This window comes from Vicia villosa, unplaced genomic scaffold, assembly GCF_029867415.1.
Source record: "Vicia villosa cultivar HV-30 ecotype Madison, WI unplaced genomic scaffold, Vvil1.0 ctg.002617F_1_1, whole genome shotgun sequence".
In the NCBI taxonomy this organism is placed as follows: Eukaryota; Viridiplantae; Streptophyta; class Magnoliopsida; order Fabales; family Fabaceae; genus Vicia; species Vicia villosa.
The window spans coordinates 325,237-343,735 of record NW_026705987.1 but is presented as its reverse complement, the minus strand read 5'-3'; the positions used below and the strand labels follow the sequence as shown (position 1 = coordinate 343,735).

The 18,499-nt window shown below is 35.2% G+C and overlaps 1 protein-coding gene across 1 annotated transcript; it reads right to left on the bottom strand.

The window, feature by feature from the left end:
* Window positions 1-12,759: 12,759 nt before the first annotated feature.
* LOC131639412 (uncharacterized) lies at window positions 12,760-18,065 on the bottom strand. The gene is made up of 8 exons (XM_058909909.1): window positions 17,462-18,065; window positions 17,322-17,379; window positions 16,938-17,258; window positions 15,934-16,850; window positions 14,613-15,848; window positions 14,299-14,472; window positions 13,331-14,188; window positions 12,760-13,250 (listed from the first exon to the last, which is right to left on the bottom strand). Exons 1-8 carry the CDS (start codon window positions 18,063-18,065, stop codon window positions 12,760-12,762), a joined length of 4,659 nt encoding a protein of 1,552 aa, XP_058765892.1.
* Between the last annotated feature and the right edge of the window lie 434 nt (window positions 18,066-18,499).

Here is an 18,499-nt window from a genome sequence, read left to right as displayed (position 1 = left end):
TATAAGAATGTTACTCTCTTTTACTTAAAAATCTTCTAGTCGACTCTCTTCATCTAGAGGATATGAGTGCTACAACCAGCTTCTACAATGTACTCAGATTCTGATGTTGATAATGCAATGGTTGATTGTCTTTTGCTGGACCATGAAGTTAGATTATCACCCAGAAAGTGACAACTTTCACTGGTGTTTTTTTTATTTCAAGTCAATCTCCAGCAAATTGGCATCACAATAACCTACTAACATGTATTCTAATGATTTCTTATAAACCAAATCAAGGTTAAGTAGTACCTCTCAAATATCTAAATATCCTCTTAACAACTGTTAAGTGGGATTCTCTAGGAACTGATTAGAATCTAGCACACAAACATACATTAAACAAGATATCAGGTATATAAGCAATTAAGTATAGGAGGGAACCAATCATACCTATGTATACTTTTTATTTTACCTCTTTACTTCCCCCGTCTTTTCCTAGAGTGCAAGTTGGATGCATTGGAGTCTTGCCTGGTTTGCTATCAACCATATTGAATTTCTTCACAAGTTCTTTTATATACTTGCTCTAATAGATATAGGTTCCTTTTGGACCTTGATTGATTTGAATTCCCAGAAAGTATTACAATTCTCTTATTATACTCATTTCAAATTCGGCCTGCATAGACTTAGAGAGTTATTGGCTAAGAGTAGCATTAGCAGAACCAAATATGATATCATCAACATAAATATGGACTGTTAAAATATCATTTTTGTATGATTTACGGAAGTTTTGAAAAATAGTTTCAATCTTTCCTCTTGTAAAACTATTTTTCAAAAGAAAGTTGGTAAGTCTTTCATACCAAGCTCTGAAAGCTTGTTTCAAACCATACAATTATTTCTTAAGTTTGTAAACAAAATTAGGGTTTTTATGACTTTCAAATATAGGAGGTTGATGAACATACATTTCTTCTGTTATGTATCCATTCAAAAATGCACTTTTAACATCCATTTGATATAAAACAATATTGTAGTTTACTGCGAAAGATATTAAGAGACGAATGGATTCTAACCTGGCCACTGGTGCAAAGGTTTCAGTATAGTTAATCCCTTCTTGTTGACTATAGCCTTGTGCAACCAGTGTGGCTTTATTCCTTACCACATCTCCTAGCTCATTTGATTTGTTTCTGAAAATCCATTTGGTTCCAATGACATGTTTTCCTTTGGGTCTTGCCACAAGATTTCATTTTTGGTGAACTAATTTGGTTATTCTTACATCTCTAATATCCATTATGTGTCTAGAAGAGATTCACCAATGGATGTTGGTTCCGTGATAGACACCAAACCTAGATGCATTTCTTCATATTGTCTGAATGAAGATATGGTTTTATAGGTTGTGTATTGTCACCCAGAATTCGTTCTTCAAGATGAGAGGAGCTTTGCTTGTACTTCCTCAGAGATGCTGGTGTGTCACTGACTTCTGGTGCTGATTGATCAGATTCATTTTGTGCACTTCCAGAGTCTTTATCCTCAGAGTCTTTGTCTTCGGAGTTTGAATATATAATTTCCAGATCTGCAAACTTTTCAAATTGCTTTGACTTTTCAGAGTCAAGCTTATCATCAAAATTAATGTGAATTAATTCCTCAACATTTATGGTTTAAGTGTTATATACTTTATAGCCTTTTAAGCGTTCAGAGTATCCTAACATGATACAGTTTTTTAGCTTTAGAATCAAACTTGTTTAAGTTGTCTTTAGTATTGAGTATAATAAAAATACAACCAAATATATGAAAGTAAGAAATGTTTGGCTTTCTGTTCTTCCACAATTCATAAGGAGTCTTATCCAAAATAGGTATTATATAGATCTTGTTCCGAATGTAACATGCAGTATTTATTGCTTCTACCCAAAAGTGCTTTGCAACATTTATTTCATTGATCATGGTTCTGGCCATTTTCTTAGAAAGTGTGATTTTCCTCTCTACAAATCCATTATGTTGAGGAGTTATAGGAAAATAGAAATCATGAGAGATGCCATTATGTTCAAAAAGTTTTTCAAAATCTTTAGTTTCAAATTCACCACCATGATCACTTTTGAATTTAACAATTGTTAAACGTTTTTTCATTTTACACTTGCGAACAGAAGATAATAAACACAAAATGTGACTCATCCTTGTGTCTTAAGAGTTTTACCCATATTTATTTTCTATAGTCATCTACAATGACTAATCCATACTTCTTGCCACTTACTAAAATATTTTTGACTGGTCCAAGCATATCAATATGCAAGAGTTCCAGAGGCCTAGAGGTGGAAATAACATTCTTAGCTTTAAAAGAGTTTTTAGAAAAATCGCCTTTCTAGCATGCCTCACAAAGAGCATCTGAAGCAAACTTCAGATTTCGAAGGCCTCTGACTAATTTTAGCTTGTTGAGCTTAAAGATTATTCTCATGCTAACATGCCCTAACCGTCTATGCCAGGTCCATTGTTCTCCATTCACTAATATAAGGCATTTAATATTTTGTTTTTCTAAATCAAAAAGTTTTATTTTATAGATGTTGTTTTTCCTCTTACCACTAAAAAGTACAAAGCCATCCTTTTGACTTACAACCTTACAATATATTTGATTAAATATAATGTCATAACCATTGTCACTCAATTGACTTATGGATAGGAAGTTATGCATTAGTCCTTCAACTAACAAAACATTTGTAGAGGGAAGAGAATCGTTACTGATTGTTCCTACACCAATGCTCTTACCCTTCTGATTTCCTCCAAAGCCTATAGAACCTCCAAGCTTAAGTTCGAACTTTTTTGGAATATATGCCTTCTTTTGGTGTCTCAACTTTGTTACTAAGGATATCTACAACATAAACTAGTGGGAAACCCGTGCGTCCGCACGGGTTCTGGTGTCGGTTTGTGTATCGTTTTGTCAAGAATAAAAAATGAAAATAAAAATAGAATCGATTAAAAAAATTAGAATAGGTTAATGAATTTGTTTTTAAATAAATATATGAAATGGGAAAAAAAAAGTTGGTTATTAGTATATATAAGAATGGAAAAAACATGGGTTGATATTAAAAATTTGTAGAAATAAAAATAATGGGATGAGTTTTTAAATATTGTGTTATAAATATTTAAAGAGAGAAAATAAATAATTATAATGTTTATGTAGTCAAAATTAGTGGGACCTATATGTCAAAACTTGGAAAAAAAATTGAAATGCAAAAAGGGCAATAAAAAAAAGCAATATTAGAGTTTATAAAAAATATAGTTGACATCACAAAGTACTAAAGACAAATTTTCCCAATTAGTAATGTATCTGATATAATAGTTGCAACAATTTTGTTTTTGTTAAAAAGGACAAAAATTGTACTACCTTTAATGGGCCAGCATAAAGACATTAGGCTAAATATAGTATTAATGGGCCCAAGACATATACATGCAACAAAAGCACATATAAGGGTTGGAAGGAGAAGTTGAGTTAGATATTTTCCCGAAGAGTTAGGGTTTCTGGACGGTGAGGAAAAGTTTGTCGTCGGAGCAACGATCGTTATTCGCGGTGCAATGACGGATTCCGGACCATATGACATCCCCCAACGGTTAGTTGCATGTATTTATATTGTTCTGATATTGTATTAGTTATGCAGTTTTTGCTTAAATGTGAGCAGCTTTCATGGGTTTATGTTCTTATGAGTCCAATGTTCATCTTTGTCGTTTTAATGTTTCCATATCTTGTTGAAATATCAGGACCAAAGAACAACTTCGAATGGAGGACAGCTGGGAAAGGCTGAAGAGGGAGATTGAGATTCGCCGGGTGTTGGAGCTGATAAGTGTTGTGGGTAAATGGAGGAGAGGTTGGGAGAGAGTCAACCGAAGGAAGTGGGTGGGATGTCTCTGGAAACGCGAGAGTCACTTTAGGCGTGTAATGGGAATTCTCGACAAACGAATTACTTCAATAAAATGGAAGGCAGGATGGCAATCCGCCCACTCTGGAAAAGCTGAAGGCATTGCCGTAGATGAGGTTGTTTTTGGTTCTGGGGGTAGGAAAAGGAAGTCCAGAAGAGAGGCCAAATGTAATGTAATTGTATTATCTTCTGACTCCGAAAGGTAAAACCTTGACACGATATATGTTACTTATAAACTATGATTCGAGGTGATACTTATTATAGTTATGTAATAGTCCAGATCAATTAATGTAACTGTTGGACGTATCTAAGTAAAAAGATTACCTTAAGTAGGTAATAAATAAATGTAAAAGTGTTGTGACAATTGTAAAAATGTTTTGATAGAAGATGTTTTTGATGTTCTTTTGGATGTAGGGAAGAACAGCATGGTCAAGAATTTGATAAGTGTAAGAAGAGGCAAATGAGTAAGGAAGGACAAAGTACAATAGTTGAAGAAAGGTATAACTTAGAGTAACTATTTGGTAGTTACAAATCAAAAGTATAATAATAATCTGCCTAATGTGAAATAATTAGGAAGACTGGTTCAATTAGTTTGTTCTTGTTGTAGGGAAGGGACTGTTGGCACAGGATGCAAAAAGGTTGATAACAGGAGAAAGAAGCAATGTGGACCAAGTGGCAGTGTGAAAGAAAGGAGCTCTGACTGGAAAGGAAAAGAAGTAATGGGAGAGGCTGAGGAGGACCACGTTTGTATTTCAACTGATGAGCCAAGGTAGATATATCAATTTCTGTTAAATATTTAGAAGGTAATCCAGAACCAAAGTGAGAACTTAAATGTTTTGATTGATTCTATAAATCATAGAAGGCATTACAGCGTAGATTGTGAAAACCTGTTATGTTATAGTAATAGGGTATAGTTAATTATAGAATAGTTTTAAATGCCTACAATTACATTCAGGAATCATGATGAGTTTGTTGTTATCGAAAAAGAAAAAAGATGGATCAAGGAGGTCACCAAGCCTGAAACAATGGGGACTCAGGTTATGGTAAGTGATATATTAAAACTCTATATCTGCATGACATTATTTAGATAGTTCTTGTGAGTTCATCCTGTAGCAAATTCTAACTGGAGCAATGTATAATTAATTGTAGCAAATTCCTGCTGATGTAATCACTGGGTGTGAAATGGAAGGCAAGACCAGCATCATGTTGTATGACAAGGACAGACATAAGGGCTATAAATGTGTTCTCAAGAAGAGAGATGGGAAGACTGAAATGTTTCTGTGCAGGAGGTGGTATGAGTTTGCCAAAAGCCAAACCTTCAAGAAAGGTGATATTTTGCAGTTCACCATTAGGTACCCTCCTGTGGAAGAAATTGTTGTCTTTGTTTGCCGTGGGAATCAGTTAAGAATGTGATGCCTGTTAGTTGTGTTTTGTTATTGCAGATTGTGTATTATGTGGTGTGATTCGCAGTGTTATAAGTAATGTTGTTGTAATATTTTGCTGGACAACCAAACATGGAATGTGTGTACTATGGTATATGGTTATTTAAGTAACTTTTGTTGTATTCAGTGTTGTTTACATTTTCTTTCTGGGTTTTGGTTGGCTATATATATATATATATGTATGGAATGTGGTTATTTAAGTAATTATATTTGTTTTCATTAATAATTTGGAAGGAATGTAAAAGTTGTTATTAAAAGGGTGTTGAAATTTTGGTAAAAAAAAAACATGACAGAATATTTTATTGGAAAAGTAAATTTGAAAGAATATGTTAAAAATAAGTTTTAGAGATTAGTTTATATGACGAATTAAATGAGATGTATAAGGTAAATATATAAGGTTAGTATTAAGAAAAAATTAGATAGTGTGGAAAATATAAGATTATAGGAAAAATAAATGGTGTGGTTAATACTTATGGATGTAATTTACATTGAATATAAAACTCATTTACAAATAAGAATAATGAAATTATTGGAATATTGATTTATTCAATAAACTGAAATAATTGAAAATGAAATTACATATGAATTAAAAAAACGGGATATATATTAAAGATTAGAAGATATGTTTGAGTAATTGCAAAGAAGGTATAATTGCATTAAAATTTAGAAGATATATTGAGTAAAATTATCATTAAATGTCACACTTAGAAATTTAAAATAGTTTTATAGATATCAAGATATTTGAAAGAGATATATGATTTAGTAATAATAATTAGAAAATAGATAACAAATATCTGAAACAATGCTGAACAGAAAGAGTAGTTATATTTTTTACATCTACAATACAGGAAAAAAAATAAATAAAAAAAAAGTAACTGTAAGGAAATGAAAAGGTGAAATATAAAGGGAAGTGTTCTATGACATTAGTTACATTTATCTCGAACCATCCATTCAAGTTATTGTTCTTCTTTCCCTAGACCAACCTTCTACAGTGTCCCAAATGGAAGGAGACGCACAAAATCTAAGGCCGGCAACAGCGAAGACTACGAATTCAAGGTATGTTACCGAACTTGATACTGCGAACCCCACTGCATGCACCGTCGTGTCGCACCGTCAACCTATTGTTTACATGAGGTTTGTTCCCAAAGACACTGTTTATGTGTGTTAGTGTCGTAACACATCATTGTTACAGAAAAGACGGTTGATTTCATGTATTAGGTTTTACAGGTTGATTGCATGTTGTGATTCTTAGTTTGGTTTGTGTAGATTTGTATCGTAGACCGTCCACGCAGGCTATATAAATTGTTTATTAAAGTATAGTATATGGTAAGATCGTTTTTGACACAGTAATCGTCACGGCGATTGGTAGTTAACGTGTTTTTTTATGCAGAACTGAAGATGGTTGCCGTAGAATGCAACCTTCTGGGAAACGTACGCGGAGTTCCACTCTCAAAGCTATGTTGGAGGAATTAGAACGTGCAAAGAGGGAGAGGAAAGATGCAATGGAGGAGATCACCGGATCGCAGGTGAAAACTGAACCTGGAAGTGAGGATGAACCTCCTGTTGAGAAGTGTATAGGTGGACAGTTGGGGCAAGAAGGAATAGGAGGTTTCCTTAAAGGAAAGGGAATAGGAAATGTAGTCGGATCTGGTGTTAGTTCTGAGAGAAACATGTATCATGCAACTCTTTATCGCAGATATTTATCCAGAAGGTTTCAATTTAATTGATTAATTACAATGAACATGAAAAGTATTTGTTAAATTCTGGTTCAACATGTATAAATCAGGAAATAATATGATATTGTTTTGTCTGTGTACCTATGCAGGAGTAATAAACGTGGCAAAGCATTGGCAAATATACATGGAAAGGCTGCATCAGTTGGTAATTGCGAATCATCCGCAAGGTTGGAGAAGAAAGGAAAGGGGAAAGTTATATACTCAGGAAGTGCAGGTGGTGCGACCGATAGGTAATTAAGTTATAAACATGTGTACATACTGCGAGGTTTTATATAACTTTAAAAGTTATGTGTAGTATATGGTGAGGTTTTGTTTTTTAACAGATTTTATCATGTTTACAATTCATGTTCGTTAATTTGATAGCTGTTATGTTTTTCCATGAAGGATTGATGTTGAACCGAATCAAGTGGCTTCTTCCAAGCATAACAAAGATCATAAGGCTGTAAATGAATCAGTCAAGAAGAACCCATCAATGAGAAAACGCAAGGCTGTAGTCGGTTTGTCGAAAGAAATCTTGCATGGTAAGGGGAGGTGTAACATGGTAAATCGTAAAAGTGTCAGATGTGTTCAAGGTGGACCTGGAAGCAAGGACAAAAAGAAGGGCAAGGTTGAAGAGACATATCCTGGACCTGTTGGTGGAATTTCGGCTCGAAAAGAATACTTTACAGTCGTATCTGATAGTGAAAGATTGCACAATGAAGGGTAAACATTTATTGTTTTGTTGTATTAAAATCGGATTCCAAAGTAAATGATTCCCCATGAATTTAGTCAAATTACAGAATGTACACTCCCATTTATGAGGAGGAGGAAGAAGAGTACTGGATACGTGAAGTCATGGATCCAAAGAAGATGTGTACCAATGTTTTGGTAAGTGACTCATTTACGTGAAATTGTATATCCAGCGTAGCAAGTATGATATAGATAAATGTTTATAATTTATGTCCGTTGTGCAGCAATTTCCGGCACATGTAATCAACAGTTGTCTTCGTGGAAGAAAAGGGAGAATAGTTATCTACGATGTAGATAAGGAAGTGCCGTATTACTGCAAGATTAAGAAGAGGGCTTTGAAGAAGGAGATGTACTTGATAGGTGGCTGGTACGATTTTGCAAAGGAAGCAGAACTGAAAGTTGGTGACAAACTGCACTTTGTCATCCGATACCCACCAGTGGATGAAATAATGGTTCATGTTGAGCGTCGCGGTTCGGTGTAACTTTTGGTGATTTATTAATCAGTAGTTTTCAATGCCTTTGTTCAGGCATTTGGTATTATACTCTTAATTAACAGACAATGTTTTTTAGTGTTTGCTGGTTATGACTTAAGAACCTGGCATTTTGTTATTTTGTATTGGTGATTTTATAGTAAGTTTTTTTATTCCAAGTTTTTTTGTGTCCATTGAAGTTAAGTTATGCTTTTCCTGCAATACTTCATATTGCATGGGATTTGGAAAAAGTTTTGATCAGTAGTCTTTAAAATAGTTTTAAGTGTGTGTATATTTAATTAATATATATATATATATATATATATATATATATATATATATATATATATATATATATATATATATATATATAGCAGATTTTAAACAACAATTGTAACAACAGGAGAATTATAAATATATTGTTATAGTGTTGAAAGTTGACTAATAGGTTGTGCATGGGAGTTACATTAGGCAGAAGTGTCGAATGTGGATAAACAAATTTTATTATTCCGAATGCCCATTTAACATATTTGACATAGGTTAATGATTAAATAATAATAAATTGGGGTAAAAGAGTGCATAAATGGCCAAAAAATAAATTGGTGTTTTGTTAAAAAAACTTAAAAGTGGTTAATGTTGCAACCGATATAAATTAAAGTACCTTAATGGTTAGTGTTGTAATAGAGACAATAGAGATAATAAGTTATAGCATAAAAAATAAGAGTATGGCATTGTTCCAATAAAAATATTGGGCTTAAGAATCAGATGGGCTTTAGGTCCATGGTATTGATCCATTATCCGCAAAGTATGTATGATGAATAAATATTTAATGCAAATTAGTGCCGAAACATTATATTCGGCTGCCGTTATTGTAAAACCTGGAACATTTTGACTCTTTCACATTTAGTGTTCATCAAGCTGTAGGAAAATGGCCAGTAATGGTTACGGGAACCCATTTTACGGTCAACGACCAGAAAGGTGAGTAATAAATTGGTCGTTTATTGTTTTCTGCCTAATAAATGTTAGGTTATATTTGTTGGAAAAGTTCAGCAACAAAACTGGTTGCATAAATAACTGGTTCTAAACTATAAAATAATAATGTAGGTCACTTCGATCACTTGAAGCTGAGGCCAGATGGAGAAGAATGAAGATCGATAAAGAGATGGAATTGTTCGTCCAGAACAGGTCGGTTGAAAGCGAAAAGGAAATGGCATCGGAACTGGGTAACAGGGTTGTTGGTTCTTCTGGTACCAAAAGGAGAAATGAAGTGGGTAACTCAAGTGAGGACACGAAGATTGTGAAAAAAGAATGTGAGTGGGTTGACTGTGTAGTTGATGTCGAGGATGCAAAGGTGAGTGCGATTGAAAAGGGTGAGTTCCCAAAAGAAGATCGGGTTTCGAAGAAAATGAAAAGTGTGATAGGTGGTGGGACTGAGTTTTCAAAAGAAGATAGGGTTTCGAAGAAAATGAAAAGTGTGATAGGTAGTGGGTCAGCATGTATTTCCATATCCTCAGACAATGACAGGTTTTGTTTAACATTTTTTTCATTAATCTTATACATGTAAAAGTTATAGTATGGAAAAAAAAGCTTCTTATGTAACTGTTTTTTATTAACAGTTCGGAAGATGAAGATGAGTTGAAAGAAAAAGTAGTTGGAAGGACCACAACATACCATGTATGGAAATTGAAAGTAAAGTGTGGGGAAACAGTTAGAAAACATCTGTTGGTGAGTTGGTCATTTTAGAAAAATATCACACATTAGTAATAACAATTAGTTGGGCCATGAAATTATTGAGTTACAATTATGTTGTATTCTGCAGGAAATCCCTCACAAAGTTGTTGGGATGGATTTATTGAAGGACGATCAGGTGCTACAGATTCACGATGTTGATACAGGAAAACACTATGCTTGTGAAGTCCACCTTGCAGAGATGAACAATAAGGTTGTTAGGTTCATAGGACGTGGGTGGTATGAGTTTGCCAATGAGAGGGAACTCAAAAAAGGAGACAAGCTGGTTTTTGCCGTTCGCAGTCCTCGTGCATCAAGAATAGTGGTTACTGTTGTGAATCGTTGAAAGTTGGTTTCGGATATCATGAGTTACTCTGTTTAAATGTCATTTTGGTGTGCAAAACTAATGAAGGTTGTGTCTTGCATAGCTTGTTTCTGAACCTTTTTTGTCTAAGTAATAGAAGCATTTATGAAGTTAGGTTTATGTTAATTATGGTAAATGTAATATTGCTGCCTGTTTTGTAATATACATTGAATCAAATCCTACTGCAAGTTTTATGTGTTATAACTTGATATACCCTCTTGTAGTTGAAATTTTGGCATGTTTGCACATGTACGTGTATGAAAAAAATTTATATTAGTGAGTTATTATATTGGTATAAATCTGTAAATTGGGTAATTTAATGTTTAGATTATATATTTAGTATTAATTAGTAAAACCCAATAGTAACTAATAGTATGCGATTATAATAATGTTAAGCGCAAACGATAATTTGTTTGTGAAAATAAAATGCAAATATTGTAACATGGAATTAAGACAAATATGATTAATCAATGGATTTTATATACATGACATTTTTTATTTGGACACCTGACATCAAATCTAAACCTAATAGTGTCACCAACTTTAAACATATTGGTTTGACAGAATTCTTCCCAGTCGGGTCCTAACTTTGTCGGGTACGTAGTGTTTATGTATGCCAAATTCAGGATTGTCCTCGTACCATTATCACAGCACAAGTTGAGACAGTTGTAGTTGTAATCTTTTAAAAGTGCAGCAAAGTCTTCATCCAATCTCTGTAGATAGCAGGAACCAGGAAAATCAAAGCATTAGAACTAAAAAAAGTTGTAAGAAACTGTAAAAAACAAATTCTTCTTACCAATTTGGTTTGACATAGTTCAACATTTGTTAGACCGAGGTCGAAAACCATAATGTTGTTTGCTCCCCAAAACCTGCTATGGTAAAAGGGCAATTGCTCGATATCCTCTATATTTTTTATGTTGAGGATGCTAAAATTGTCATCCATATAGTAACCCACCTCAAGAACGGCATTGGAGGGGCAATTATAAAAATCTTCAACGTCTTTCCATCCACTAATTATAAGTGGATGAATTTCATCTTTGTTATAAATGAGGACGTGATGCACTCCTTGGTTGTTGAGGATGGTCCATGTTTTAGTTATGTTGTTGCCAAAACGACATATAAATTTTGGATCAATTTCTGCAAATTTCTGCCAATTAATATAGAAGTTATTAAAGAATGCAAAAATAGGTGTCTTAGGAAGCTATTAAATAATGCAAAAGCACTAAAATAAACATAAGTTGAAACCTGTTCAGATAACTTTGCTATCGTGAAGGAGTATTCCAATTCACTGTGAGAAAGTTTTCCCATCAAAGCCATGTGAAATTTCTTCTGGTTGTTGTTGGGGTAGAAAAGGAGATTTTACTGTGTTTGATTTATGTTCACAAGTTGAGGGACCATATATATAGAGAAAAGCATAGTATACCAAAGATGAATAGTACCCCTAAGTATTGTTAAATATTGTGCATAGGATTCCATATAAAATAGTGCATGGGACCCTAATAATGTAAATATAGTGCAACCCATTGCATGTGAAAAGTGGTAGGACTTGATATGTAGGAGATAAGGAATATATTCTATTAGCATGTGATATGTGGTGGGCCTCTTTGCCTAGAAGTTGCCGTAAAGAAAAGTAAAAAACTTCCTGGGAGAATATATTCCAACAGGGACGTGACCATGTGATGCCAAAGTAGAGTCCCAGATGAAAGTAAATTTCGGACAAAGAAATGATGCATTATTGAAATAGTTATGTTAAAGAAGAAACCGGATTCTACACACAAGTGGAAGAAAACAGTACAATAAAGAACTGGTGTTCAGATAATGGAAAAAAGCAATATGGAATTTGTCTAAGATGAAGGCTAAAGCATTGCTATGGCGTGAATCATTAAAAATCATATTGCATTCTCAGGTAAAACATTCATATTGTTGCGATTATGATGGGTTGGTTTCTGTGAATATGAAATGGATATTGATTGTAGTTGCATAGTAAAAAATTAGACTTTATGTTTCATTTTTTTCATCTTTGTAGGTTTTGGTAGGGTTACAAAATTTGGAGTAATTGAGTTTTTTACTGCAAATAAAGAGAAGTGATACAATAATGTTTGCAATGATACTTTGACAGACAAAATTAAATAGTCAAGCGTTGGTGTTAAAGTTGGATGGGTTCCTCTGAACTTCGGTTGATCTGCACAGGAAGGTATGTTTTATTAGAATGCAAAATTAGGACATTTAGAGGGTATAAAAACGACAGTTTGTACAGGTTAGAAAATTTTATCAACAAATATTGAGAACTATTAACTGGCAAAAAGACATATACGTACCGTCTATATGTTGTTAAAAACCTCCTTATATACAACATTACATGTTGAAAGCTTTGGGATGTTTTTATCATCATGTATCAATATCTTGATACCTCTTTTAGTTGTAACTCGTGAAACGGCAACATAAATCTGTCCATGTGTGAAAACATCTCGAGGTATATAGAGTCCAACCCAATCCAACGATTGGCCTTGAGATTTGAGATTTGTTAATGGTCATGGCGTAGGCTACAATAACAGGAAATTGTCGTCTTGATAACTTGAATGGCCAAGGTGATTGAGACGGGGACATATCCATTCGCGGGATGTATATAACTTTCCCATTATTGTTATCACCCATCAATTTGGCCTCAAGCACATGAGCAGCCATATTAGTTATTATAAGCCTTGTCCCATTACACAGACCTTGGGATTGATCAATGTTTCGCATAAGCATGATTGGTGTTCCAACCTTTAGCTTTAAGTGATGGTTGGGTAGGCCAGAAGTTCTTAAGGAGCTGAGGAATTCTGGGCTAAGGACCTGAAGAATATTGCTGTCATGGATTTCTGATCGATCCACTGAGTTAGAGCTGTAGTAATCTCTTATTTCCCCTATAAAACTATCCATTAGGAAAGACATAACAATATAAAGTGGAAGCAAGATCGTGTATATAAGTAAAGCAGAGCTATACCTGGCATAATGGCAAGGATATGGTCATTGATATTGTCAACAATGTCCAAAGTGGAAGCAAGAATGGCCCTATTTTTTAGATAATCAGTCGATTGGTAACAATTTAAGAAATCAGGATACGTACTCTCCACTATAGCTTGAATAGGGTCATCGAAGTCTGTAATTAAAAGTTTGGGTGGTATGTCAATGTTAGCATAACCGTCGTTAGGTTCAGAAATTCGTCCCTCTCCTATCTTTAAAAGCCAATCAGAGAAATCCGCAATTTCCTTTTTATCTTGCTCAGTTGGTCCGGAGGATAGACGCATGTTTTTGGTCAAATTCAATACTTTAACATAATGCCAAATATAGGAAGCGTTAATTGTTGAATGGACAATGTCTGAACGACTTCCTCCAGGTACAACGGGTAATATCTGACGAAAATCTCCACCAAAAATCACAACCTTGCCTCCGAAAATAGTATCGGAGTTACCGTAATTACTCATGACATCCTTCAAAGTCCTGTCCAGCGTTTCAAAACAATATTTGTGTGCCATTGGGGCCTCGTCCCATATAATCAGCTTTGCCTCCCTTAGAAGACCAGCGCTAGGGTCATTGAAATTAATTTTGCAAGTCGAGTTCTCAACACATGGAACTGGCAACTTGAACTTGGAATGAGCTGTACGACCCCCTGGCAACAAAAGAGATGCTATCCCACTTGTTGCAACAGTTAGACAAATCTCATGCTTAGATCTCAATGCACTTGCAAGTGTTCTCCACATATATGTCTTACCGGTTCCGCCGTAACCGTGCAGGAAGAAGACACCACCTTGTTGTTTGTTGACGGCATCCATGATTTGGTCGAAAATCTTCCTCTGTTCGTCTTGTAAAGATCATAATAAGAAATAGTATATAATTAGATAGTTATTGACATATTTTGACATAAGCATGTAAAATAGTAATAAGAAATATGTTAAACTTTGATTTTATTACCAGTGAGACACTTGAATAGCTTATCAAATTCCGCCTTCATGTCCTGGATATTGTATTGTCTTTCATCGTAAATAAGTCGGTTTCCCAGTTGTTGAATAACATAGTCATTCGGATAAGGTATGGGCTTGAAATCATGCAGGGTGCGATGGTTAAGTTGCAGCATTTTTTCAATCTCTATCAATGTCAGCTGCTTGATTGCATCATCCGGTAATGTCAAATCTGTGGTTTGTAGTAAGAAGGCATCGTTACGTTGTAGTAAGATCACAACAATATGATACATTACGTGGTAGTTAAGAATATAAATAGCATGTGACGACAAAGTTCTGTACATGGATTGTTGGCAATTTGTTTTTGTTCGTACAAGAGACCATCGGCTAATAGAATCCATGATTCCTTCCATACATGGGCAGGACGGTTTACAGCACCTGATAAAAGCATAACAACAAACAGCTTTCTAAGATAATGACCTGTCCCCCAAGCGCTTGCCTCCTTTAACGCACATATGTATTCTCGATCGTCATCTAAGAATCCCATAGCAATGCATGCTTCTCTAAAGGTGTCATATTGTGTTTCACCGACCCTCCTGATATCTTCATAGCAAGTTGGGCCCTTAGCCACCGTCAACATCATCCTCAAATAGAAAAGTTCACCGGTTGTCGGTGGAACCCACACCAAACGTCCGATAGTGAACCCTCTTTTACGTGGCTTCCACATTCTGTTTCTCTTAACATAAACAAACTTTGTAACAAATTCACCATATGTCAATGACCGGGCTTCCGCATATGTTGCATTTGCTACAAGCCAAGACGTGAACATGGATTCTGTTATGCTTGCACTTTCTAATACATGCTCCATTTGTTCACAATCTTTATAATAGACAACCTTTTCACCGATGAGATGGAAAAACATTCGCTCAACAGCAGGTTTCCTTCCATGAACCTTGTATGAAAATATTCGCCAACACGCCTCACTCGGAGAAACATACCTACAATCGAGATATTGTTTGATCTCATCTACACATTCATGTTGTTGTCCGGTGTTTGCCTTAGAAGCAACCACACTTGCACCAATTCTGTCATATCCTTTGTGAATGTATTTGAATAGATACTTGATAGAAGTGCATTGGTTACACCATTCCATATTAATATGTGCTTGATATTTCAACAATAACCGAGTGTTATAGGGGACAACATTTCTATTATCCAACTTGATATTATTTTTGGTAATGACATGGGTGTTTGATCTTCTTCTATATAATGGATAACCTTCAGCATTAACAACCGTATCTTCGATGAATTTTTTTGGATAATATTTAGAACATTGCCGATTTCTCATACAGCGTGAATCAGGCCGCGAAAGACCGCACAGTCCATGAATCATATGGGATTTCACCAGTGCGTATAAAGCAGGATGAATTTCAGGATCAGGAATCTCTGCGCAAATTATGTTATCAATGTCGGACGGAGTTGGATACTTGCTTTGGGGGTGGAAGAAGATCAAAATGTGTGCATGGGGTAAGCCTCGCTTTTGAAACTCAATTGTATACATAACTGCATATTTAGTCATAAAGAACTGGTAAATGTGAATAATAAAGAAGAGTTAATAGTTAGAAACTTAATGGTGTGGAAAACTTACATGCCATAACTTTTCCAAGAATATGTTTTTTTGTTAGGTCAACCATAAGCTCTTTAAACTTGATGTTGAAAACTTTAGCAACAATGTCTGGCCTATCATGGGGTTTTAAGTTTTTCGGGGACAGCAACCGGGTAATCTCAGGCCAATTTGGGTTGCATGTGAACGTGATAAACAAATCTGGGAACCCCAATCTGCTTGAAATGGCCATACCATCGAAGTACAGTTGATCCATGTACCGTTTGCTTCCCACAAAAGAAGAAGGTAGAACAACACGTTTACCTTGTTTGTTACCTGGATTCTTTTCTCCCTGGTCACACCTTTGTTGCAAATTATTGTATTTTCTGACCCTTAACTTTGATTGATTATTTCGCAGCCAATTGAGACGTTCTGATTCCATCATAGCGTAACCATCAACCAAAAATTGTTGAAAAAGTTTCCTTGAGTACAATAATGTTTTAGGTTCATCTGTGCGTTCTTGGAGACGAAAACACAGCCAATCCTTGATAGATTGCCTATTCTTCCTTGTAACAGTTGTCTCATCTCGATACTTGTGAAGGATATTATTCCGGTAACCGTCTTCACCGTAGCAAAAAATCAATGGGTATTGATATGAAAGATAACTTGGATTGAATTCATCAATTCTTTGTAATTTACCACTCCGGTATTGGACCACAAGGTCTCTCATTTCACCTGTGTCAACATCTCCAACAATAAGGGCAGCAACCTCCGCAACAGTCGGCATATTATACACACGACCATCGTCATGTCTATCACCGATAAGTTTCAGCCTTAATTCGACGTATGGATTGGCCTTAAACATATCACGTGCCATTCTAAATGCTTTCACAAGAACATTGTTATCATCCAACATCCTCTTTAACTTAGCTACAATAGCTGTTTCAATAGATGTATTGTCCCTGAAAAATATAATAGCAAACATGGCATTATTCGTTTAAGCAATAGGTAAAACAGAAAGGTAAATGTTGGAATAGAATCCTCATTACTTGAAACAACGCATTCTATTTGTAATTTCGTGGTCAGTGTCGTAAATGTACAATTGGGCATATTGTGGAAGTGCACCCTGCGGTGGTACAAGACTGCCTATCCGGTGACATGTTTGACCGTGAAGGCGCATCGTTGGAGGACCTCCTCCCTTGGGAATGGTGGTGTCAAATTTCATCCCCGGAGATGTAAAAGAAAACATTGCATTGTATGTTCTTATATTGGCCTGAAAGTTCTTGCTCTCAGGATCAGTTTTGTGATGAAGTAACTTTTCTAACAGTAAAGGTGGTTGTTTCATGTATGGTAAAACAATTTTACCGCTCCTGCAACACAATTCGAATTTTGGAACATTGGTATGTTTTCTCATATTTTTGCGCTCTGCATACCACATGCAAGCTTGGCAAATTAAACATTCCCACACCGGGTCACCAATGTCAGAATAAGCTGCAGAAATAAATAAAATTCGTAACAAATGGGTAGCAATTTAACCGGATATAATGTCAAAAGAAGTTAAATAGCAAGTTACACTGGTTGTGTTGATCAAGAATATCATGAGGTTCCATGGAATCATCTGAATCAGAGTTGTGTCCAAATGAGTCGCAATCTTCAGAATCTCCATTGGAATCATCGGAGGAATAACTTGTTCTACTTACATTAGGATTAGGATAGGAACCATAATGTGGATTTGTTATATCAGGAGGAGTGTGGGGATTGTTAAGAGCAGCATGGGTTGTAATGAGTAGTTGTTTTTGGGTGAATCTTTGCCGCTTGCTGATGTTTGATGATTCACCTACATAGAACGATGGAGAAGTGTCTGCATTGTTGAAACGGTTGAACAGATTCACCCCATTGGCAGCAATAATTCTTGATCTTTTTTTGTTTTGCAAAATGTCCAAATGCCACTGAGATGGTAGAGTGTGGGAGTCGTTAGAGTTAGTGGACTGGAGAGGATATCTTGTTGCAGTGTCCCTGGAACAGCCGGGCAATGTCCCAGCAGTAGGTGTTGATGTTGGTTCGTTTTCTTTGTTCTGGCCCAGGTTAGAGAGTTTCTTTTTTGACAACAAAAGCCTCCTCCTTTTTCTTGCAAGAGTTGTTGTGGAATCATGTCCATTAAAGGAGTTACCATCCATTGAAATTTAATAAGTTGAATTGAAGAAGTTGATTGTATGAAATGTAGTTTAAACCAAGTGATGGATGTACGTTGATTATATTTGAGAATAGAAAAAACCAGACATGTCAATGCTTTGGACTAAGGAGGGAACCATTTGTTCCTTATTCAAAAAAAAAAAAGAGAGGGAAAGAGGATTACATTTTTGAAAAAGCTGGGAAAATTTCAAATTTGAAATTAGGGCAGTTTTAAATAAAAAAATGAGTTGTGTTCAGAATATCCTCTACATAAGAAAACAAATTAAGGGAAAAAAATTGTTAAATAAAAGTAGCACCAGATTATAGGCTGTAGCAGGCTGTACTTTTTCACAATATCTTGAATCATTGTGCAGGTATGAAGCCTAATCGATGGAAGTGTGACATGAAAGGGGGCTACCTTTCCACAAAAGCAGATAGC